At 44.6% G+C, this 26,454-nt stretch overlaps 1 protein-coding gene across 4 annotated transcripts in view; it reads left to right on the forward strand.

Moving 5' to 3' along the window:
• LOC146680934 (nck-associated protein 5-like) overlaps positions 1–26,454 on the forward strand; it is a 187,205-nt gene that overhangs the window by 63,018 nt on the left and 97,733 nt on the right. The window contains exon 1 of one of the 4 annotated variants that reach the window (XM_085449742.1): positions 14,800–14,976. The exons of the other annotated variants lie outside the window; for them this stretch is intronic. Within the exon in view, the coding sequence (XP_085305868.1) occupies positions 14,948–14,976 (29 nt within the window). The 5' untranslated portion in view covers positions 14,800–14,947. Of the gene's footprint in view, positions 1–14,799; positions 14,977–26,454 lie in introns of those variants that run through there. 4 annotated transcript variants of the gene reach the window in all.

Raw genomic sequence — 26,454 nt, forward strand, 5'->3', positions numbered from 1 at the left:
TCTTCCATGGGCTCCAGTGAGAGATTCAACTGTGAGGGGCTCTGCATTGTTGCAAGCCTCTAGATGTTGTAAACAAACCAGTGGAAATCCGTACTTTGAAAATTCCTTGTCTTTGAAGCTCAGTTTTTAGAAACAACATACCACCAGCCAGGATTTGTTCTCATTTCTTTTCCAGTGTTGTTCGATTCAGAGCGGCGACAGTGATGAATGATTTCACAAAGGCTTTTGTTCAGCTAAAACATAGACCTCGACTTAAAAAAAAACAAAAAAAAACAAAAAACCGCCTCCTTTCCCTTATTAGGCAGCATCTCACGATGCTGTAGATGTCTCGCTCCACCCCTAAGAATATGGGGCCCATCAATCAGTCAAGAGGAGAAAGAGAAGCCCGTACATTCCTCTAGTTCTTTGCATCCTTCCTTATGACCCAGTGACCTACTACATTCATGGCTCTCATTGTACCATATTATGGGGTAGTTTCACACTGGCAAAGTACACCAATTGGACAATTATGGCTGATCTCTGTCCTAATTTCACTTTTTTCTTTTATGTTAGAAGGCAGATACTACTTTCATTTAATTGCTAAATATGTACATCTTGGTCTTACTTTATATTTTGATCAAATGGGAAACTTCTTTTGTCCAGTTTCCTCAATTTTTTTAAGGACACACTGCACACCATGCTGAGATATGCCAAGTTTTTAGGTAATAACTCTTTGGAAATCACCTTGTTGGTGCACAAATACTATTTTATGTCTTTCAAACTGTGTTATCTTTGGAATTTTATATTTAGACACAACACTGGTTCATCCGTTGAGTGTTTTATGCTTGAATGATTCATAGGTCAGCGTTAAGTGGCTTAGGAAATGATAAATAATCCTCTGAAAATGGCCAGTAACAAGTACTAGACTAAAAGTGAGTGAAAAAGTAGCTAATATCCAAAAAAAGCTTTGAAAGACCTCCAGAAAGCCTGGAGGGCTATTGCCCGAGAGTGCTTGAATACATTTCAAGAATATCTGGCTCATTGGAAGCAAAATATGAAAGAAATGAGTGGTGGATCGAGACTTTTGCATTTTTATAAATTAAAAGAAAACATGGATGTGGTGTGTTGTGCAAAAGCTGGAGTTTTCACTGATGTTTGCCAAGTGGGTGTCATCTGTACCTAAACAAGCTCCAAATGTCGCAGAGCTACAGGTGGTAAGTGTAAATTAATGAAAAACATGGATTATTAATTATCTGAATCTAATTAAAGATAATTTTGAGTGTCAGAAACACCTGCTATATCCTCGTCATCCTAAAGCCCCATGAGTTCGCATGCAGATACACAATCGCCGTCTCTTGCACTCGGTCGCAGCATCATTGCTCGATGGAGCACAAAGCCCCAGTGGGATGCTGGCTGGCCTCTCCCACTCGATCTATTCAATGTGACCACGTCCTTGACAGACGGAAACAAAAGCTCCACGGCACAGTGTCAACATCAGATGGAGCAAATCCAAATTTGGAAACATCAGACACGTTGTACAGTTGGACACCAAACCCAGGGTTTCCAGTTATTCATCGTTTGTTTGCAGGGCACTCATTAAACATGATGAAATGTCTTTTTAAAGGTTTACACTCTCATTAGTGGTGGCCTTGATATGCCGCTGACACACAGTTGAGTCAGGGCAGGTTGGATGTGTTGAGGAAAAAGAGTTTATTAAAGTCGTTGCTGAGTGACAGACATGTGGTGGTGGGGAACATATGGATGCTCTGCAGCACTAAAAAGCATGACGGGCGGGGAGTGAGTTTGCATGACCTCTTTTTGACAAGCTGCTGTGTCAAGGCACCGTGACTGTGTAATCTTCCCTGTGGATTAAAACAATGCAGATTAGTTTTTTCCCTCTTTCCATCTCTACTTTCCCACTGTTGATTTGTCAATGTGCTGAGCTGGGGTTTTTTGTTTTTCCACAAATCTTCCCCTGACCTTGTTTTCAGTGGCCATAGCTGGCCAGTGTAAGGGGTCACATGGCCCAGAGCTGGTCTCACCTGCCATTTTCTGCCTGCTGGAGCAGATGGCGTTTGTCTGTGACCCTTTCCACACCTTGGAGGACAAGGAGGGATGAGGAGGGTGGCTGGAAGGCGGTGTGGGGTAGGACTGAGAGAGGGGGGGGGGCTCCCTCATAGCAACTGGGAAGTGGGGAGTTGTGATGAGGGAGCAGGGAGGGAGGCAGGGGACTCAGCTGGAGATGCTCGGGGCTTAGGACAGGTTGCAGGGAGCAGGCAACTGCAGCTGCAGCCCAAGTCGAAAGGACATTGACGACGACATCTGCTGATCAATAAGCTATTTGTCATGTTCATAGAGCAGCCCCGCTCCGAAGACGGCAGAGATAGAAAGCGGAGGTCAGATCAGATGTGCTCTTAGGTGGGGGATTATAGCTAATAGGACTTGCTTTGTGTAAGTGAATTCGCCTGTGGGTGGAATTGAAATTGGTCCATTTTTTCTCTGAGAAGCAGCTCAACATTTCTGCCTATTTGTCCTTGATCATACAATGTTTGAGCTTTAAGACCAACTATCAAAGACTGACTGGAAAGTCAAGAAAGTCCTTTCTTGAGCTGCAAATTCTCAAAATTGTTTGAGCTATTAAAAGTTTTCTGAGAGACTCTGAATTTTCTTAAAGTTTGTCCTTTTTAAGGGCTCGTACAAAGCGCCTTCGCCTTTAACAGAGGATGGTGGCATTAAGTGAGAGAAAGAGCTAAATGAGTGAGCCTGTAAACATGCCAGAGAAAGAAAGACCACAGGAGCACAAAGCTGGGAAACCGCTTTACAAATCTGGACCTTGCTGATGTTGCTACAAGCCATATCTGGCCTCAAAGACGCCTGTGTGCTGCCGGCGGTCTGAGCAAGATGAAAGGCTGTAATCCTCAGCTGAAGTATGCGGCGAGGCCTGCTCTGCCGATGAGGAGGTGGATAGGGTTCAGCCTCCCGCAAACCCCTCCGACGCCCCGAGGATCTGCCGTCTCGCTTGGGCGAGAGCCATGCATTTTACAACTTTAATTGGATAAGTTGACCGGTCTAATGCAATAATTTGATCACGCTAAGCCTTAAAGAGATCTAATATGCTCCCAAAGTATATTTGTGCGCCCTCTGAAGTAAATGACTGAACCTAATCCATCCATTAGAGGTCACTTTACGGCCCAGGAGTCCAGACTCCAAAATATCTTAAAGGAGCAGTTAGTGGGCAAATAAATCAGTCTGTGAAACCCTCATTTAAACCTTCATGCGAGGGTGGAATTTGCCTTTTTAAATTTGTTGGTATTTTTCCTCAAGACTTTGTTATTTTTTAATAAAATGCTCGATTAAACCTTGTGGAGTGTAAACCATGAACAGCCAGTGGTAAAATGACAAAAGTCTCTGCTCTTCATGTATAATTATCTGGTTTTGCATTAGAGCTGGGCGATATGAGATTTTTTCATATCACGATATGTTTTTTTCATTTCAGGCGATAACGATATCTATCACGATATAAGCCAAATAACTATATTTGTAAGATTTAAATGTGCCGTTGCTCACAAGTAAAATGTGAAATAATCAGCAGCTTGTTTTGATTTAAATATTTATTTCCCATAATAAGTTCAACAGGGTAGATGTACTTAAGGAACATGAGACTTTTTCAGATAAATAAAGGCAAATATTGCAAACTACACAAAAGGCAGCCGCTAAAGCGTTTAAGTTTCAAAATAGAACAAACGAAACAGACTAAATTGTCAATTCCACTTAGAAACAAAATATTAATTCTAAAAATAAATCTTAGTTTGTTTTACAGAAGAACAGACAAAACTGACTAACTTTTGTCAATATCAAATAAACTGAGAACTAAAAGGAAATTCTCAATCTCTCCTTGTTGTATAGCTGAGCTTTTCAAACACTTTTAACAGTTACTTTAGTCTGACAAAAGCCGAATGACGAATTAGCGCTTCCAGTCAGAGACTGAGGCTACGTCCACACGTACACGGGTATTTTTGAAAACGGAGATTTTCCGTTTTCGTTTTAAAAAATAATCCCGTCCACACATAAAGGCAGAAATGAAGGAAAACGCTGCTATGAACATGCCAAAGCAGCAGGTGGCGCTAGATTCCTAACCGTGCAGAAATGTTGGCCAATCAGAAGTCTAGAAGCCTCGGTGGGAAAAAGTAAACAAAGCTGGGGCATAGAAGCAGAACAGAGTCGTATGTGTGGACGGACAGTAACTGTGTGTATATGTAAGCATTTAAACACTGCAGAGGGTAGAATTAACAGTAACAGTATTGTAGAAATTCATTTCACCGAAACAATAACGTGGCGCACAGTGTGACGCATGCACCAGTTTATTGTATTTCCAGACTTGCTTTCGGCACATTTACAGTGCACGCTACTCTGTTTTTGTCAGACTTGAAATAGCTGAAATACCTTCACACTACGGAACTTCTATGGCTCTTCCGTTCGACAATCTCTCCGGCATTGGAACCATCATCTGTTTTCTCTTCGGTCACGCTCATTTCCTCCATTACGCGCTGGCTCCATTACGCGCTGGCTGTTTCCCAAACAAACACACGTGCGGCTTGGCACTTGTGCTGTATGTAACAAGTCACGAGACGTGACGCTGCGGCTGTGATTGGTTCGGCTCTGCGCTGCTTAATTTGGATTGGCTGACCTTTTTTTTTTTTTTTTTTTAAGAGGACAAGAGCGGCGAGGTCTATCGCGATAGCTTAATTTCTCTATCGAGTAAAAGTTATATCGCGATACATATCGTTATCGTTCTATCGCCCAGCTCTATTTTGCATATTATTTTCCTACTTGATGGCCAGTACGAGTTGTTTAGCAGCCCAGTATAAATTATCAGTCGGTGGCCGCCAATAACATAACCGTGACTGCGTGGTTTCACTCTGCTGAAAGGAAGATATGATGAGTTAAGTGTGGTTTAAAAAAAATCCAATTCAGAAGCTGTAACTGTGACTTTTCCTTTCAACTTAGCTTTCCCTTTGTTATAATATTTGCTTAATTTTCACCCATTTGTTTGGTTAGTTTTAGGCACCAGAGATGCTTGGTTTGGTTTATGAATGTTTTTGCTAAAATACACCCTTGTAGCATAAATCTTGTACTATAGAGCTGAATTTATTGTGTACCGTGTGTTCTATGCTCTGCTTTGTGACCAGAGGTTACACGCACTTCACAAAGCCACTAGATTTATCTTGCTGCTTACCTTAAATATGGTATATAAGGCAAAACACAGTTTGTATAATTCTAATGAGCTTGAAAGTCAATATTTGAAAGTCAATACCTTTATTCTTCAGCACAGTCTGAACTCTCTTAGGCAGCTTTTGTGTCATGTCTTCAAGTAGTCTTCAGGAATAGTTCTCCATGTCACGGGTTGCCGGGGCAAGCCGTGCGAATTATTAAGGACCCAAAATGCAGGTGGCTTCTGAGGTGAGCGAGCTTTATTGCGACAGTGATGTACAACACAAAAGAAAGGATGGCGAGAAACAGAACTGAAAACACTCTAAACTGGGAAAACTAAAACTTAAACAACAAAACCTGAACATGAATGAGGGTACCTTGCAGGGAGAACTACGCGGGGAGAATGCACAGGAAGACGGGGCAAAATACACAGAATAACCGAAGGGCATAACACAGACGAACCAGCAACAAGGACGAGGGAACACACACTATAAATACACACCAGTAATCAGGGGATGGGAAACAGGAGGGAAACACACCTGGGAGACATAACAGCTGACGAGGCAGGGGAAACGAGACCTTCAAAGTAAAACAGGAAACACACTGACTGAACACAACACACACCAACTAAACACAGGCTGGGGGACACAGACATAGGGACATGAAACGTGAAACAGAAGAATACAAAAACCCAAGATAACCAAAACCACAGAATAATAATAAACTTAACATAAACACGGAGTCACAGACTCCGGACCATGACACTCCAGGCTTCCTGAAGGACATTCAAAGCTCTTCTTTGGATGTTTCTGCCTTTTGTTCTGTTCTTTGTCCACATGATCCCACACTGCTTCAATAATGTTGAGGTCCGGGCTCTGGGGAGGCTGATCCATGACTGATAGTGCTCCACTGTGTGTTTTTCTTGACAGTGGGTTTGGGTTGTTTTCATGCTAAAAAAAAATTAAATTGCGCCAATTAGACTCTTTCCAGATGTTACTGCATGTTAAAGTCTGATGGTACCTTTCTGTGTTCATAAATCATCAATTTTGACAAGATCTCCAACAACACTGGATGAAATGCATACCAAACCATAACAGAAACTCCGTCGTGTTTTACAGATGGCTGTAGACACTTTTTTACCCGTCTCCTAACCTCCATCAGACTTGTTTCCACTAATTTTCAGTTCAGTTCTTCTGCAATTTTCATACCTCAGCTTTTTCTGCGTATTTCCCTTCTTTAAGAATGGCTTCTTGACAGCCACCCTTCCACCGAGACCATTTCTGATGAGGCTTCATTCAGCTGAAGGTCTACATGCATCTCTCAGGTCCAAGTTTCTTCAGGGTTTTTAAGGACATACTACACACCAGGTCGACCAAACAAAACATTCCTTGGACTTGACTCAAATTGAGAATGAATGAGAAAAAGATGTAGAAAATGTCCAAAGAAATAATGCTGAAATTTGTTGTAAATAGCAGTAAGTTGTTAACATGTGTGAGAATTTGTTTTCTTGAAGGAAGTAGCAAGTCGACAGAAAAGCTTCTTGTTTATCTTGACCTCACTTCACTGTGAACACAATGATAACCTCACTGAAGCCTGAAGTTAAGGAGGTGACACCGCCGCCCTGTGACATAAGTCAACATGTGCTAGGTTATCTTCTCAGAAACTCGCTAACTCTGTCTAGCTGGGACGATCTTCCCCATCCCCCCACACCAAAACAGTCCAGGCCCTGGTAAAATACATGCATCAGTTTTATGGAGCTCATGAGAGGAAAAGGTTAATCGAATGGTTTAATGAGGCCTTTTACCGAAGCGTCTTCAAGGTCGTTTTCATAGGTGCATTCCCCTGTTCATTGCATATGAGAACCTGCCAGTAATATGCTTCGCCTCCCATATCATTCACCTTAAGCCTTCATGTTTCTGATGTTTTCTGATTGGTTTCAAGGTTAAGTACACTGCAGAGCCGTAGTGTACTGGCTGTTTTTCTGAAAATAGCTTAACCTAATGGATCTGTCCTTTCCCTGTACATGCAGTGTTTCACTAAACCATTTTCTAGTGGTTTCACAACATGCATATGCAGCGTTTTAAACATCCTCGCTTTAAGATGAGCAGATTGATAGAGCCCGTGTGGTTTTCATTGTTGACACAACCTGTGTGGTGGCAGTCACAGTGGTTGCAACCATGCTATTTACCCCCAGCTCAGGGCTCTCTGGAAAACATCCTCATGTCGTTGAGGAAACAGGAAAGGGTGAAAATGTGTGAAAATCAAAACACTGCAGTCCTGAAAGTGGGTGTCCTGTGAGTCTCTGATGAAGTGATAAGTTGTAAAATTGAATGTTTCTTAAAGTAAATGTAGAATAATGTTTCAGGACAATGTACTGGTCAGTTTTAAACAGAACTCTGGAGTCGGATCCTAAGTGGAGCAGGTGGGATGGATAAACAAACCCAAAGGGCTACAAATTAGACTATACAGGCCTCAGCTAGTATGTTAAATGCTCTTGACAGTACAATTAGAAGAAGACTGAACAAGTATAGTTTGTAAGGTCTTTCGGGAGAAGGAACAAAAGTGCCTAAAGACGAACATGGCAGCACCGCTTAGGTTTGCATCTGGACATAACACAAGACTTCTGGAACAAAATCATTTGGACCAAAGTGAAAATGTGTGGTCATAAAGCACAAAGCCAAACACCTCATATCCACTGTCAGCATGGCGATGGAGGGGTGATGATTTAGGCTTTTCTTGTAGCTACAGGACCTGGACACTTTGAACTCCTCCGTATACCAAAGTATTCTAGAGTCAAAAGTGACTTTATCTGTACAACAGATAAAGATCGGCCCAAAATGGGTGCTGTGTCAGTACAACAAATACAGAATGGCTGAAAAAGAAACGATTCAAGGTGTTACAATGGTCCAGTCAAAGTCCAGACCTCAACCTGATTAAAATGCTGTGTTGGGACCTTAAGAGAGCTGTGCATAAACCTCAATGAAAGAAGAGTGGGCCAGAATTCCTCCACAATGATTTGAGAGACCGATAACATGAGACACAGAATAATTACTTCAGTTATTTCTGCTAAAGGTGGTTCTTTAAGTTACTGAATCATGAGGTGGACTTTTTCACAGGGCTGCACAAACACATAGAACTGATTTTAGAGAGAGAGGTGGAAACAAATTTAGGTGGGGCAAACAATCCCAAAGGAGGGGAAAGAAGTAAAACTAACATTTAAACTCAAACAGGAAGTAACCAAAGGACAACAAATTGACACTGAAACATGAAAACGGAGGTGGGAGAGAGAAATGTGAGTGGTTAGAAAACAACAATAGAAACCACTAAAAACAAGTGGCTACCACAAGGGCCACAACATATGCTGCTGACCATTAAATCATAGCTATTAAGAAGACGATAACTGTCCATCTTAACAAGAATTAACACAAAAACATGATGTGCTTAAGTCTCTGTCAGTGGTGTAAGGCGCTGCATGGATCATGATGAACATAGGGTGGAGAAAGCAGTTACAGATGCAGGAAGGTGGGGTTTTAATAGTCCTGTAAAACCCCACCCAAGTGTCCTGCATTTTGGGATAATCTTCCCCATCTCCAGAGATGAGCTCCTGCAGCACTGCTGCAAGAGGGCCCGGGGCTGTAACCAGAAAGTACAGCATATAAACACAGTGAAAAAGTGAATGTCAGCTTCTGTTAACCTCTTGGTAGCTGGAGAGAGGCTGATGGTTGCTTTAGATCACAAGGACTGCAAAGCCTTGTTAAACGTATTACAGGTAAAGATCAATATCAATTTAGAGACTCCCCATCTGGTTTAATGATTGGTTAGAGTTCACAGTTTTCACTTTTCGGCTCTGAACATAGAGCTGGTCAGAGGTTCAATTCTCATCTTGCATATTTGAGTCAGACACTCCATATTCTCCCGATGGATCCATTGGTGTGCTTGATGGCTAAAAAGCACTTGAAAGGCATAAAATGAAGCGGTGAATGAATGCTCGTGTGACTGGTTGAATGTGGCTTGTAGGGGAAAAGTGTTCTGAGGGCTCGGCTGGAGTACAAAAGCACCATTTAAAGCGTATCTAATTTTGACCTGCATTTGACCATCTCTAAACCTAATCGAGCTTCTAAGTATAAGTAAGTAAGTAAAATTTATTTATATAGCACATTTCACAGATAAAAATCACAAAGTGCTTTACAATAAGCACTTTCTGATTGCATAAGAATTAGAGGATGCATTAAATGTTGTGTATTCTAAATTTGCTGCTTTCTTTAAAAAAAAAAAAGTCTTTCTGCTGCGAGATCTAACTGTCCCTTTGATTAGAGGAGGATAAAACTAAGATTACCCCATAATAGCCCCCATTTGTGAATTGTAATCACACAAGGAATGCTCTTTTTCTTAAAAAAAGATTTACTTAAGTTTAATTAAAGATACCGCCATCAGCGTTAATCCAGCTCATTCCACTCCTAATGACTTTAAACATTTCCTGAGATCTTCCAGAGAGGAAAATCTCGGTGCACTTGATGATGTCTCACTGGACTGGCATCGTCCCCCACCCCCCCCATCAACCCCCTTCCCTGCTCTAATGAAACATGACCGAAGACTGCGTTGCGGGTTTTCATTGTATTACACACTTCATCTTGCAACAAAGAAGTGAAATGACACACATGTAGATGCTCACTAACATGCAGGGAGTCTCCGGAGGAAGCCCCGCCGTGTGATTTGCATCTGTCTTGTGCAGATCCAGGGCAAGCTAGTGTTGGGTAAACAAACAGGCCTGCCTGTCTGCAGAATGGCATTTCCTTTACTCATCATTGTGCACAAAATACTCCCTGAACCTCTTCCCAAAAGATTCCCGTCCATGTTGACAGCTAAATATCCACGCCTAGCACCACCGACGTGTTTCCAAATGACTTTGCACCTCTTGCTTGCTCAGACATTTTAGATGGTTGCTCTCAGAAACAAATCTCAAGCCCAAACGTTTGGGCTAATCTAGTGTACGATTAAAGGCTGACTGGGAACACACACCTAGACTGTAGAATCGACCAGTCTGGTAATGACCTCAAGTGACGCACGCCGGTCGCCCCTGGTCGCTCATCTGTGATCAAGCTGCAGGGGATTAATGTCACGGAGGGAAAGTGTGGCTGACCGCCAGAGCAGCGGGCCGACAGGATGTTTGTGCGTTCGTGTGGTGCACTTACTCTTACTTTTCTAAACATTTCAGGGCCATGTACTACACCTGAGTGCACCTACACTTCACTACAGTTGAAATATTGCCAGCTGCAGTGCTTTAAAAACTATCTGTTGTATTTAGCTCCATCTGGGTCAGCATTATCATGCTGCCCACAAAGTAATGCATCAATTATTTAACACTGGCAGGAACTGTTCTTCATAATGAGCACTTTCAAGCCCTCTCTAGCCTCGAGATATCGCTCTGATGAAATGCGAGGCATATCCAGTTCGACGGCAAAGCAAGCTGTGCGTTCGTTTTACGTGATGTGTTTATATTTTACAGGCCAGTCCAGGAATCGGTGCTCGCTGTTGTCTCATTTTAAATAATTTTTTTTGGGTGGTAAATTGAGCCAAAAACTTTAATTTGTGCCAGATAACAAGGTTACTGAAAGCTTTGATTCCAGCATGAACTCTCCAAATGGGAAATTTGTTTTGAACTCACTTGCAAAAATGCAGTTTACACATCGTGACAGACTTGTAATAGAGTATTTTTGCATGGCTGAATTGCTACTTTCACTTCAGTAAGCGTCCTAAATACTTCTTCAACCGCTGCACACATACTACTACTACGAGCACCAGCGTCCTTCTAACCCGAAAGGACCTCAGAGGTGCTGACACTCACGCTACATGCAGCCACAGCCAGCATACCTCAGACCACCCTGCACCCTATTACAAATCCATATCGACCCACCGGCCCTCCGGCCACTGCCCCAGCACCGGCCTGTCTCCTTCCCTGTACCCCCTCCTCCCTGTGGAATGCTAACCTAGTCCGAGTGTGTGTGTGTGTGTGTGACAGTGGTGGAGCCAGGCTGGCTGTGTGGGCGGCCGAGTGTTTCCAAACAGTGGAATCTGTCACTGACACCCCTGGCAGAGCAATAAGCGGCGCCTTAATGAGCTCAGCAGATCACTCAGCACACACACACACACACACGTGCACGTTCATATACGCATATGAATTTTGCAAACATCATGCGCACACACTTACACAATGGTGTTAGTGGACTTAATTATCACTGTGACAACGTATGGATTATATTTTGCACGTATTGCATGAAGACACGCACACAATAAACTGTAAATAAAGGATGGGAGTTGCCACCCTGACTTTACATATTAATTAGTGAAGTGACGATTTCAGCTCACGCTCACAGGCTTGGTTAGCAGGGTGCATAAGTGCATAGCACAGACGCAGATAGCTGCTAATTAGTGCTGAGTATCATACAGATAAAAGAAAAGAATTTCACCCAGCAACACTGGCACGAAGAATTCTTAGGCTGTCAGTAGAGTTGTTATTGCATTAATAAGAGTCCAAAGGGCTCTAACAGCACAAATGCGGTCACGACATCCAGTTCGGTAACAAGTGGAAAGACATCTATAGGCCTGGCTAGCTAGAATCACCTGTCATTATGCCACACACAACTTTCAGCCCTAATAATGGCGGGGAAAAGGGTTTTGTTGTGCTGGGCTATAAATATGTGCTTACAGTAAGGGTGGTCTACAGGGATTGACTCTTTCAGACATGGCTTCATTTTTCAGTCCCAGACGTTGTGCACGTGTACAGTCAGACTGTAGTCTATATAGTAGTGTGCAAAAGTCTTGAATCACCCCATGTTTCTTGATATTTTGCTTTGTAAATGGGAAATAGATGCAGTGATTTACTGAAATATGTGCAAACATACATGTAAACACACACTAAAGGCAAAAAAAACAGAGATTGTACAATTCTAACAAGCTCAAAAGTCAGTATTTGGTGTGACCACCTTTATTCTTCAGCACAGTCTGAACTCTTTTAGGCAGCTTCCTTCCTTCCACTGAGACAATTTCTGATGAGGCTTCAGTAGATGATCAGCTGATTCATCTTTAGAAATGAAAAGAAAATGATGTGTTTCTGTGACAGGTTGCCAGAAACAAAGTGGCTAAAGATACCATTTAAAACCAGTTCGTTGCTGAGTTGTCTTTTATGTGTTGTCACAGCACTTGTTCATCCCTTCAGTTATGTTTCTTTTGATGATTCATAGGTCAGTGTTACGTGGCTTAACAAAAAATGCTTCGGTACAAGGACTGGACTAAAAATCAGTGAAAAAGAAACCAATGTCCAAACAAACCAGAAGAAACAAGAAGAACTTGGAGACGTTTTGCTCAAGAGGAGTGAAGAAGGTCTAGCTTGGAAGCAAAATATAAAGATATGAGGGGCAGCTGAAGACAAATATGCACCCGTGCACATCCACCAGTGTATACCTAAAATGTACGGACTTTAACTTCACATGCTTTCACAAACCCATTCATTATGCAATTACAGTTGTCAGCCCATGCACACACACACACACACACACACACACACACACACACACACACACACACACACACACAATCATGCAGATATGCACTTATGGTACCATCATTATGTAGTTAAATGGAAGTAAACAAAGCTAAGCAAACAAGCATCGCTTATTTCCTGCAGGAAAAAAACACAGTGAGCCTCACATCTGTTGCACTGCACAGTGCTACTCGCTGTTTCGGCGCTCCCCGTCGATCAAATTAAAGCCGATATTTCTTGATTACTGTGCGCGTCCTTGTGTTAATGCTGACTCAGCCATTCATTCATCTGTCTTTATTTTTTTTAACCCAAATGGGACAATGGTGTGTAATTGGTGACCACCTGCTCGTAAAATCAAATCTCGCTCGCTCCACATTCAGATTTCCCCTCACGAGACAGCTGCGCTTATGATAAACACAATTACCCCGCTCTGTGTGACACTTTGGTCACGAGCGCAATCATTGGTCATCATGAATCTCTCAGAGTTTTATGATGACAAATGACAATGTCGCTGCCGGCTTTAGGAGACATCTGATAATGAGTGTCACTTTTTTGGGGCGGTTTATTTACCTTCCCTTATCTTGACGTGAGCAAGCCGCTCCATCAGCCTCCTGCAGACTCATTTTGCTTCGCGTGATTGTTTGCTGAGGACATCACTGACAGTGGCTGTAGAGCACAGTGGCAGCGATGGCCCCAGCTCTAAGTTTCCCCTGTCCTTTCTTTACCCTCTTTAACTGAGCACTCCTGTCACCGGGACCCTTTTAATTCTCCCCTTTTCACCCATCCGGTGCCCGCCTCCTCCTGCACTGGTCCTATTGGGGAGTAGACAATAGAACCCCCCCATCACCCTCCTCTTCTTCCCCACTTTTGCCTCTTCATCCCCCCCCTTCTCATCTCCATCCTGCCTGGGTTGAGGCTGCGGGCTTCATGCTGCAGTTAGTCACAGCCATTCAGCTGGGACTGATTGTGATTGTGGCAGATGGGCCGGAGTCACTCGGCCCAGCAGACCCAAGCACCTCCTTCACTTTTCGTCTTTTCGCTCTCCTCCTTGCTCTTGATCTCTTCCTCGGTTGTCTCTATCTGTCTTTTGTCAGCACGCTTGTCTCTTTGTGTTGCGGTGTTTTCCCCGTCCACATTTCTCTCTCTTTTTTTTTTGTACAAGGGCTCAATTTGGCCAGCTTAGGCCTCAGAGTAGGTGGTTGTCAGATCATTTAATGGGGACTGACACCCCCCCCCCCCCCCCTCCCCGATCTCCCCACAGAGCTCCCAATTTGACTATTTTCCCATTTTTGCAACTTTCTGTATGATCAAACAAGGGTGCCAGCCTCAGGAAAGGATCGACCAGGTGTGCAGGGAGACAGAGTGACTACCTGAAAGTTGCAACTTTACCACATTTTTGCATGTGTGAACTCTTCTGTTCCCCCCCCCCCCCCCCCCCCCCCCCCCGCTCTGAAAGGAGTCCACTTAGTGGAACATTACAAGCCGGCTGCTGCTTGCCTGTTCATGTCCCCTTGTTTGAGGTAAAGATTTGCACCCCCCCCAGCCTACAACGCTGTTGTCACCCCCCACCTCCTAAAAAAAAACAACTCCTCCTTCTCCGTGCAAACCCCCACCCCAGCCTCCCGGCCCTCTCTTTCCCCCCTGAGGAAAGATCCACCTTCAGAGAGGCAGCAGAGCAGCCGTCTCCCTGAACACATGTTAAACGTCCTGTAAGCCCGAGGAAGAGGAGGAGGGAGGCAGTCACAGAGAGAGAGGGAGAGGGAGGCTCGGAGACAGACAGCATGAGAGAGAAAGAGATAGAAGCGGAGACAGACTGAGGAGAGAAATATTCGGAGGAAAGATAAAGCCGGGAGGTGGGGTGGTGGGCGGCAGATCGGAGGCACAAAACACTCGGTGTGTTTGTGCGTGTGTGTAAAGAGGAGCCTCGGAGCGCTGAGGGAAGCGTGCATGTAGCAGGAAGGGAGAAGGGAAAGCGGTGTATCGGGAGAAGTCGGTGCACGCCGGCAGAGTGAGGGAGGCAGCAGAGTAGGGGAAAAAGGAGGGGGTGGGGGGTGGGAAGCAAGGACTTTGAGAGCGAGGAAGAGGGAAAGGCAGTCCGGGGCAGAGCCGGCAGCGCTCTGTTTGTGGATGTAAACTTTGTCATCTGCGGGATCAGTCGGACAGCAGCTGCGGAGCAGGAGGAAAGCGTGCCAGTGGATTACCATGCGTGTCCTCTGAATGCACCAGGATGCTGCGTCTCCACGAGGGTAAGGAGCGAGCCGGCGTCAGCCGCTCATGACATGGCAAAAAAAGAAAGAAAGAAACCTTGTTTTCTTGTAAGATTTGATTGTGACTGAAGTACGCTTGGCTTGTTTGGGGATTTAAGATGTGCATCACATGCATGCCGGCAGGTTCACTGTTACCTCGTTTAGGCTTCCTTACTTTGTCCCGAGCTGCAATATTTCCAAGTAATGCCCCAGAGGGGGACATGTTTCATATAGAAGGACTGCACACATGTGCGATTTGCACTGATTTGCGAGGGGAATCGCATGTTCTGTTGCTAGTGGCAACAGCATGGGGTCAGGGGTGCTGCATAGAAAAAACAACCCACTTTGTTTCTGACTGATAACACCAGGAAACAGACAAAGTGGAGGTTAAAGAAGCCCGGCTTTGCAGGGATTTGTATGTGCAGGAATGCATAGGCTTCAATTCTTTCCTTATACACTCACTCTCTCTGTCTCGCTTGCTCAGGCAGATTAAGATTTCCTATCCAGCCCACTAATCCCACACTGAAATGAGCTGAACTGGTTGAGGTGGTGGACAATAATATGGAATATTATGTATATATAGTCTTTCCCAGTGATGTAGCGTTAAGACCTGCAGTGTCAAAGTCACGGCAGGTCAGTAGGGGGGGGGGTCTTCCCTTATAGGCAGCCTAATTTGCAGCAGACAGATAGATGCTCAGTGCTTGGTGCCTGCAGCCATCGCAGGGATGCCGGGGCGGCTTTATGTTTTTGGGCTGACTTTGTTATCTCTATAAACAGAACTGCTGGGGAATAGAGAAATGAGAGCATGGGAGAGCATGGGAGGTATCATCACTCTCTTGCTGGTGTTGTCAAAGCGCCAGAGAGAAATGCCATTCTGTCTTTTTTTGAGTTAAAGAGAGCTTTTTTTTTGCCCTGGGAACTGGTGCTTCCCATCACAAGAGCAAAAAATAGCATCTGGCATGGAGTGGATGCTTTACAGCTGGGAATGCCAGTGAATGTAGGCAATCTATGTGAAGGGTAACAAACAGCAGATTAAAAGGTGTTAACTTAAAGCACATTACGGTTGCAGCAGTACCCCAGTATATGAGGCACTTAGGTATATACTGAGGTATTCAGCAGCGAGCGGCCAAACAAAGCCCTAAAAACTCAGCTTCATACTTGACACTGATCCCCCCGACACACACACACACACACACACACACACACACACACACACACACACACACACACACACACACACACACACACACACACACCATGTTATCTGCTATTTGTTTATGATTTCTTTTGCACCAGCACGTTCCTGACGCCCAGTTTCCACCGCAAAAAAGGTAGCACCAGTATTGCAGACGTCAGAAGCACCTACGCGAACCAACCTTGATTTATTTACCCCTAAATCCTGCTGCTGGCTGGTTCTCAGAAGGCCACCAAGAAGAAGTTATTGGAAGGGATGGAAACGGAGACAAATTGAGGGTGGACATGTGTCAGCTGTTTGGTCTGGTTTCAGTTTAGAGCGTTTATCGGGGAGCACAGGAGCAGTCATTGATATCAACCCCACCGACCACGGGGGAGGCAGATGTGTTGCCACAGTGGGCAGTTTGAGCCTGTTGCCCTCTCTGAAACCTACCTGGGGATTACTGGATAAGAGGATTGCCAAGTGGAGGGATTTGATTTTATAGAATTAAAACTGTAATTCTCTCCATCCCAGCCATGCCACAGTGCAACCATTATTATCATCCGCCCCCCGTTTGCCCCCGGTGCCACACTCTTTTATGACACACTTACTTCATTACTGCATCGTGTGTCCTACATTTAGCCAGCTTTGATTTAACGGTCAAAAGGAGTTCATCACGTGCTGGTGGAAGTTTTGCCATAAGTTCGTTGGTTGGAGTAAACAGTGAGTGCTGCAGTGGTTTGGATGCTGGATGCTGAGCCTAAACGACCCACATAAGCCTTCCTGGAACGTGACAACCATCCCCACTGAAGGGGAAAACAGTCAACCCTACAATATGCTGGACAAGCGTGTTAGAGTTTGCTATATTTGAGGATTATTTGCATAGTTAGCTGCGAAAAAAATCTATGGTTTCTTTGCCCTGTTTGTAGTGCAGCAGTAGTCCCACCACACTGCAGATTTTGGGCTGTTTTCCAGTTTTTGCTAGCAGATTGAAAAGGACTGATGCACCTTTACAGCTTCACATGTGGGCAGAATTTATTTGATTTCTGTAAACAGATCAACAGAGTGTACCACAGATGCCAAAAACAGACAACTTTTAACCAGGAAACTGAGTCTTGAGTCCTGTGTGGGCCCATTTTTCAGTTTGGGGTGTTTTCAGAGGCTATTATAGGTTATTCATAGAAGAAAATGATGGTTTGGGTTAAAATAAAGTATTTGTTGCTTATCTGAACTTGATGCATCTACTACAACAGCCTTCAGCTGCAGGTCAAATATCTGGATTCCTCAAAATCTTCAAGAACCTCAAAGAAGTCCAGCAGCTTTCATACCAAGCACTTTTGACCACTTTGACCTGGCACTTCTTCGCAGCACCACCAGAGGTTGTTTGCATCTTGAACACATTTTCAGGTCACGTTGACAGCTTATGAAACAGCCTACGGGATTGCTGTTGGAGGACAGTCTTGACAGATGACATAACCTGAGTGTTTACTTGTCAAACAAAGGCTGGGAAAAGACGACTGTATTTTCTTTCCACCAGTCTGTCTCACTCTCACTCCTGTGCATCCGATTTCCCCAACTTTTCCTCCTCCCCTTTGGTCTCCTCCCCGTATGTGGCGCTCTGTATTCGGTGACCCTCAGCTACCACTCTGGGCTCAGGTCAAACAGAATTACTGAGGAATGTCCCTCTGTTCAATGGCTGGCCCAGTGGGCCTCAGCATGGGAGCACTTCCCCTTCATTGACAGCCAGAGGACTTTCATTTTGAAGGAGGGAGGGGGTTGAGGGCTCCTTCCAGACAAACTTTCCCATATAATTCCCAGAGTCTTTGCAGCGCTGATCGGCACCGTGGAGCCGTAAGCCAGTTTAATGATGTATACGTGTGAGGCACATTTCAGGATCTCGCCCGCTTGAGTCTTGTTGAGACACTCTGCTTCTGTGACTGCAGGCCATCCAGCTCAATTAAGGCTGCTTTGAATGCATTCCTCCCCCCCTATCCCCCTCAAACTGCACATAGGATCCCTAAAAACAGTATGCAGAGCTCCGTCAGGCTAATACAAACCTGTTTTTGCCAATACATCATCTGAAAAAAAAAAAAAAGCTTGGTAAAGAATCCTGACATTTTGCGACGCAGCTATTTTTTTGGATGCATGCAGCCACAACACATTTAATTCCAACTGAAGTCTCATGCTTTGGATGTTAACAAGTTGGAAATGCAGAACAATTGGATTATCAGATGTCTTTTTTTCTTTTTCTATCCTCCTCTGTCTCCCCGTTGGCTCAAGTTAGAGCAATGTCACTCGGGAAAAATATAAAGTTTAATGGTCTGACACAATTTATAACCAATAAAAGGCTTTTATTTGCTAGCTATCAATGGTCTATTGCATGAGCTGACTGTTTTGCCTGGAGACAAAGCATTGCCCAGACACCCTCGCTGACTGTTAAGTGATGTCATTAGAGCTGGAGCATTTTTGTGGTTTCTAAACAGATGAACTTGCTCCATTTGAGTTCAAAAAGGTGCGAAAACTTCTGGGTTGGGTTTTTTTTTTGCATTTAAACTGCCTGTTTTCCAGTCAAAACTGGCTTAAAATATTGCCTCTGTACAGAAAGCTTCTTGGCTTGCAAATTTTTTCCTTTGTAAGGGCTTTTATTGATAAGTCTTAGTGTTGGAAGGGGGGGAGCAAATCCCCAAATTGGATTTGTTTTTTAGGTCATAGCACTGCATGCCAACAGTTTACAAGATAATATGGTGTTGTCCTTGTTTACTTTACACAGGCTGACACACTTTCACAGTGCGTGCACGCACCTCACAAGTTTTCTCGCTCAAAGCGGTCTAAGCCTGATTTGCTAGCGCTCCCACTTGTTTCATATTTCTCTCCTCGTCACGGTGACGCTTTCAACGGAGTGAGCCGTTTATGAGGTTGGAAAAGGGGGTCAGTGTCGTATTTGAGGTTGCACGGGGGCGGGGAATGTCAACAAACTTCAGCTCCCCTCTATCTTGGCTGTAAATCGTCGGATAATAGTGAGAGAAACATGCGGGACCGTGTCCAGAGGCTGAAGGTGTTGGCGCAGCTGGAAAGGAAATGGAGAGAGGCTGCTGGAGAAGCTCACCTTTTGAAGCTGTAAAACTCTTTTCCAAACACTTCTTTTGTTGTATTTTAGCCATTTGGTGACAGTCTTTACTTAGAGTGAATTACGGCAGCGTGCAGATGCTTTTAACTGCTTGGTTACCAACATGCCAGAGGGCAAGAACAGGAGCGCTATGGCAATTTTGTGAACACGTAAAAGAGAATTACTGGGACCAGACATACTTAAAGATGGAAGCTACAGTGCAAAGTGACTCTAAGTAAAGCGATGCAACTAAACGCATGAAAAACTGCCTGCATCACACATGGAGAATAGTTATATTAATGCCATGGCTTTTGCAACAGATAAGATAAGATAAGATAAGATAACCTTTATTAGTCCCACACGTGGGAAATTTGTTTTGTCACAGCAGGAAGTGGACAGTGCAAAAGTTATGAGGCAAAAATTAGAATACAATAAGAATAAATACAGTACACAACTGTACAGAATAGAATAAAATAAAATACTATATACAGTAGAATAAAATAAAATAAATATACAATAAGATAAAAATAGAATACAAATACAAATACTATATACAACTGAGTAAAAATACAACGATGACAGAAAGGATTATTGCACTTAGTGTTATTGCATATGTATGGATGTGTGTGCTTGATCAGTTAAAGTCTTTATTATGGAGTCTGACAGCAGTGGGGAGGAAAGACCTGCGAAATCTCTCCGTCCCACACCGTGGGTGCCGCAGTCTCCCACTGAAGGAGCTGCTCAGTGCTGTCACAGTCTGCTGCATGGGGTGGGAGATGTTGTCCATCAGGGATGACAGCTTAGCCGCCGTTCTCCTGTCACTCACCACCTCCACTGGGTCCAGAGGGCATCCTAGAACAGAGCTGGCCCTTCGGATCACCCTGTTCAGTCTCTTCCTGTCCCCAGCAGAGATGCTGCCGCCCCAGCAGACCACACCATAAAAGATAGCAGAAGCCACAACAGAGTCATAGAATTTCTTCAGGAGTGGGCCCTCCACTCCAAACGACCTGAGTCTCCGCAGCAGGTACAGCCTGCTCTGCCCTTTCCTGTAGAGGGCGTCTGAGTTATGAACTGCCCAGGAACACTGAGGACACATATGTGTGCCCGCAGAGGTGGATTGCAGTAGAGATGGCTGACCCTTGGCTCAAATGCGTCTTGTTTGCAGCACCTTTGTCTTTATTGTATATGCAGTGGCCGTTTGTCCGCTTCTGTAAAGGGCTACTGTTGTGTTGACAGCTGTTGTAAAATACCCTGTAGCCTCTGCATGGTCTCCATGAGTCAGCAGAACCTTCTAGCATTGTAGTACAGTAGTACACATGAGTCTCTGTTCCCCAATTACCTCAATGCAGGCTAGCCGGGGTGTGAAATACAGAACAATGGATGAAATGTGTGACTTGGTTATATGTATGTGGATGCATTTATAGCACTGAACATGCAAAAAGTGCTACATTAGCATTTGCATCTTCTGGCAGTAATGCACTGTTCAGGGTTACTGGACTTTTAAAGCTGAGAAGCCTGTGTGGAAAGGCTCACTGGAGTGGTGTTATTAAAACCTTCTGATGGTAATTTGAACATGTTCGTGCGTCTTTCAGAAAAACATCCTTAATGATTATATTAATCTGAAGTCTTCTGAAAATGTTGCTTTGTGCCTAAATGTGCACCATGCTCACTTTTCAATTGAAGATGTAATACTACTGAGTTCTAGTGACCTTTACTTGTCACTTTCAACAAAGTACATCTCACAGTAGCCATGTGCAAAACTATGGCTACCTGCTACTGTGAGATCTACTTTCCATCCATCCATTTTCTTAACATCCAGTTCATAGGTCACAGGGGAGCCTACCTCAGCTGTCATGGAGTGAGAGGTGCGGTTCCCTGTTGTCACCCCGTTACGCTCCAACCACGTATGTATATGTTGCATGTAGTTTGGCCTAGATCATAATTGCTTTTTTAAGACTTTCTTACAATAATTTGAGAACAAACGAGGGTTCACAGAGATATTTTTTGGCATCTAACGTGATCAAATAAGCAGATGTTTGAACAAGCTTCTGTATCTGCCAAAATAATGTCCTTTTCAGACTCCTTTCTATTACTATCTCATTCCAAACATGTCTCTATCATGTCTAAAGGAGCACTTTAGGCACCTTGCCATGAACGTGATAAGGGGAGTAAGTTAGTTCTATGAACCAGAAACTTCAATCAGCTTTTGAAAGCTGAAATGGCTCATTGGAGGAGGATTTTGAGACTTTTGACTTCAATAATTTGAGTGAAAACTGACTGGAAGTGAAAACTTTCCAGCAATGAAACAAGTTGTTCCTTTCTGTTAATATGATGGCATCTCATCCTATGACTTACTTAGACTTAGTTCCTCCTACGCCAGGCGGCGCATCGGGCAGCTAGTGATCTCCATCGATGTCGGTCAGCAGCAACTGCTTCAGCTTCGTCCCAGGCAATGTCGACAGTTCTCAGATCGTCCATGAATGTTCAATGCCATGTGGTCTTTGGTCGGCCTTGCTTTAGCTTGCCAGTGCGTGGACGCCATGTCATGGCAATCTTAGCTGGGCGATGAGGGGGTAGGCGTAAAATATGGCCCGCAAAGCGGAAGCGCCTTTCTGCAACAACATCGGCTAATGGGCGGGTGCCTGCTCTTCGTAGGACCTCCTCATTTGTTATTCGGTCCCGGTAGGAAATTCTCAGGATTCGCCACAGGCCACGTTGTTGAAGCACGTTCAGGTGTTGAATAATTGCACTTGTTGAGCGCCAGGTTTCACTAGCATAAAGTGCAGTAGGGAAGACGATAGAGTTCAGTAGTCTGATCTTGACCCTTACATTCAGGGAGGTCGAGTTCCAAATAGGTTGGAGACGTCGCAGGACACCAACTGCCTTCCCTACTCTGGCGTCGACATCCCGATCAGAGACCCCATCATTCGAGATGATGCTGCCAAGATATGTAAAATTCTCCACCTCTTCAGCACGTTGTTGGTTTATCATGACAGGAATGCGGGCACGTGCATAGCCAACTCGGAGTACCTTGGTTTTTTTGACGCTGATTCTTAATCCAACTTTCGTCGCCTCCCTCTGCAGGGCCGCGGTCAACTTTTGGAGGTCTTCCTGAGTCGAGCCCAGCAGGGCGATGTCATCTGCGAAGTCCAAGTCAGTGAGATTACGCGCTTCGTGCCAGGGCACACCAATGCCAGCTTGGTCAACTGATCGTCACATGATGAAGTCAATTACCAACAGGAAGAGGAAAGGGGATAGCACGCATCCTTGTCGGACGCCAGTATTGATCTTGAAGAAATCTGTGCAGCCGTCATCCGTCCGGACGCAGCAACGGGAGTTGGAGTAGAGACAACGAAAGGCATCTAAAAACTGCTGAGGGACTCCATAGTGGCGTAGGATAGCCCATAGAGTCAGCCGGTGGACGCTGTCAAAAGCCTTCTCGAAGGCAATGAAATTACTAGAAATCTTCCTTTGGTATTCCAATGTTTGTTCAATGATCATGCGGAGGGTGAAGATTTCCTCGACGCATGACCGGCCCCCCGAAACCCAGCCTGCTTTTCTCGCAATCGTTCGTTCACTGCGTGTTGTAGCCGATTCAAAAGAGCGAGGCAAAACACTTTCCCGGGTACCGACAGCAACGTGATGCCCCGCCAGTTGTTACAGTCACCCAGATCACCTTTTCTCATCCTATGAACGTTTAATGAATACAAGGTATATGTTTGTAGTCTTAAAGATGTCTTAAAGTATTTAAAGAACAATTTACGTAATAGGACCTATGTCTGAATGACAGTGTCACTTTATCAGACCGATGAAGGCATCAGCAGTACACATACCTACATGTCTAAAAGGATGGAAAAACATTTGAGAGTCTTGTAAAAACTCGATGTTGATGGAAAGACTATCACAGTAACCGATCAGGTTCAGCTTCATAGCAGATTGCTCAGCATCATCTCATTTTCCACCCAGGTCACCTGTAAATACCCAGACAAAGACATCAGCATGCCTCAAAAGGAACACTTATTAGAAGATCAAACAGCGCCTAAAATCCTCCCACACGTCGCCCTCTTAGTGTCACAAATATTTCTGTAGCTTTCCAACACAAACCCACCCATTTCATACCACTTCGGTCAGGTGAGGAAGTAAAATAGCCAACTTAGTCTCTTGATTGTCGTCACTCTTCACCACATCGCCAATTTTTCAATTCATTTCATCCTGCTTCTGTCTATGATAGCAGGCTTTTATTGCTGCCTTTAAGCGTGGCGTCTTGGCACACGCTGAGACATTCTTGGCCTTTAGACACAGTTGGGCTTCATCTCAAGCGTACAGAGCCTGTATAGATCTGCAGAGATGTTTTGTGTTCATCTCTGGAGAAGTATAATAATTTCTCAGGGACGAAAAAATAAAAAACTGGTTTTGTTTATCTTGTCCGAATCCATTTCACAAAAAACAGGAGAACTCCTATATCATGAGGTAATTGCAGTCTTTTGTGAAATGTGCCTCACTTAAACTCAATTATGTGTCAGAGGGTGCGACATAAGTTAGACAGCCATCACTGGGGAAAATTTTAAGCAAACACAAGATTACAACCTGTTGGAGTGTGAGTATGTGGCTGGGAATGCTTTTTGATAAGCTCTGTTTTCCTTCTCTTGCCCCATTTCCACATATCCCCTCAACTGTGTTTGCTAAGGTACAGCAACAGCACCTTTCCAGTTTGGAGTCATCTCTCATTTATGAATTGCACATGAAAGATTCAAAGTTGTCTGTAAATGTGTGTGTGTGCATGTCTTTGCATATCTTTGCAAGTGTGTTTGTACATGTGTGCTCAGCCATGTGCTTAAGATTGCCCCTCCGTGTGATCATGTCTAGCCCCATCCTCATTCTTCATGAGCCACGCTGGTGAGTAAACCCTCCCGACAGACAAGAAAGGCAGGCGGGCGGGTGCTGCAGCCATTTTTAAAGCACATCTGCTCATCCGCAATGTTTCGTTTCGTCTGGGCAGGAATGCATCTGTGGCTTGGAAACAATTGAGGTCAGGCCCTGCTCGCAGAATAAGAAAACATTTAGATAGACAGACAGACAGCCAAGCAGGGGTAATCCACGCTTGGCAAATGCATTTCTCTCAGAGGATTCCTTATGTCTGATCTTTGTTACTTCATAAGTTTTGGAGAAGTTCTGGCCCACTAAACAGTGCATTTAAATCAGCGTCTTCACTCTGATTTTGAAGATTTTTGCAGAATTCTTTGAAGAGTTTCATGCCTCTTCAGGTGGCAGCTGTTGCCAGAGGCATTAAGCTATTCCACCCCATACATATTTGTGATACTGTATGTCTTAAACACCCTAAAAACACCATCAAATTTGGCACAAATGTAATCAGATCAAATCAAATCAAATCACTTTTATTGTCACATCACATGTGCAGGCACACTGGCACAGCACATGCGAGTGAAATTCTTGTGTGCGAGCCCCACAAGCAACAGAGATGTGCAAACACAACAACACAAACGAGCAAAATACAAGAATGGCCAACCTGAAACTAATAAATATATGTACAATATATAATAGTGTATGCATTTCTGGATGTGTATACTAAATATTTTCCTACGTGTGTGTGTGTGTGTGTGTGTGTATACACATTTTTACAAATTAAATAGTAAAAAAAAAAAAATAAAAAAATAATAATAATAATAAAATATATAAAATATACAGAGTTGAATATGTGCAAAACAAGTGGCATTTATATACAGTGTGGAGTGCATAATGTTGAAGTTCCAGTAGTGAAGCTGAGGTGTCTATGACGTGTTCAGCAGTCTGATGGCCTGATGGAAGAAGCTGTCTCTCAGTCTGCTGGTTCGGGACCGGATACTGCAGAACCTCCTTCCTGATGGAAGCAGTCTGAACAGTTTATGGCTGGGGTGACTGGAGTCCTTGATGATCCTCCCCGCTTTCCTCAGGCAGCGCTTCCTGTAGATGTCTTGGAGGGAGGGAAGCTCACCTCCAATTATCCGTTCAGAGCACCGCACTACTCGCTGGAGAGCTTTGCAGTTGTAGGCGGTGCTGTTGCCATACCAGGTGGTGATGCATCCAGTGAGGATGCTCTCAATGGCACAGTGATAGAAGGTCCTGAGGATGCGGGGGCTCATGCCGAATCTTTTCAGTCTCCTGAGAAAGAAGAGGCGCTGCTGCGCCTTCTTCACTGTTTTGTTTGTGTGTACTGACCACGTAAGATCCTCAGCCAGGTGTACGCCAAGGAACCGGAAGCTGCTCACTCTCTCCACAGCAGCGCCGTTGATGGTGATGGGGGTGTGTACTTCTCTGCACCTCCGGAAGTCCACTATCAACTCCTTTGTCTTTGCGACGTTGAGGGTGAGATGGTTGTCTTGACACCAGTGGGTCAGGGCGCTGACCTCCTCCCTGTAAGCCGTCTCATCACCGTTGGTGATAAGACCCACCACTGTAGTGTCGTCCGCAAACTTCACAATGATGTTGGAGCTGTTAGTGGCTGTGCAGTCGTAGGTGTAGAGTGAGTACAGGAGAGGGCTCAGTACACACCCCTGTGGAGCACCAGTGTTCAGTGTGATGGGGGATGAGGTGATGCTGCCCAGTCTGACCACCTGGCGTCTGTCAGACAGGAAGCTAAGGATCCAGCTGCAGAGGGAGCTGCTCAGTCCTAGATCCTGCAGTTTCCTGTCCTGCTTCGAGGGAACGATGGTATTGAATGCTGAGCTGTAATCTACAAACAGCATCCTCACATACGTGTCTCTCTTCTCCAGGTGTGACAGGGCAGTGTGTAGTGTCAGGGCTATGGCATCATCAGTGGACCTGTTGTGGCGGTATGCAAACTGTAGAGGGTCCAGTGAGTCGGGTAGTGCAGAGCAGATGAAGTCCCTGACCAGCTTCTCGAAGCATTTGCTTACGATGGGGGTCAGGGCTACAGGTCGCCAGTCGTTCAATGAGGAGATGGTGGAGGATTTGGGTACAGGGACGATGGTGGCCATTTTGAAGCAGGCTGGGACTACAGACAGAGAGAGGGAAAGGTTGAAGATGTGCGTGAACACTCCAGCCAGCTGAGCCGCGCATGACCTGAGGACGCGGCCGGGAATCCCGTCCGGACCAGTAGCTTTGCGTGCGTTCACCTTCCTGAAGCACTTCCGCACATCCTCCTCAGACACAGTGTGCGCACTGACGTCATCCGCGGTGC

Source organism: Copadichromis virginalis, linkage group LG23 (assembly GCF_057382275.1).
Source record: "Copadichromis virginalis isolate Kocher_CV1m ecotype Utaka linkage group LG23, C_Virginalis_male_GT1.1, whole genome shotgun sequence".
Lineage (NCBI taxonomy): Eukaryota > Metazoa > Chordata > Actinopteri > Cichliformes > Cichlidae > Copadichromis > Copadichromis virginalis.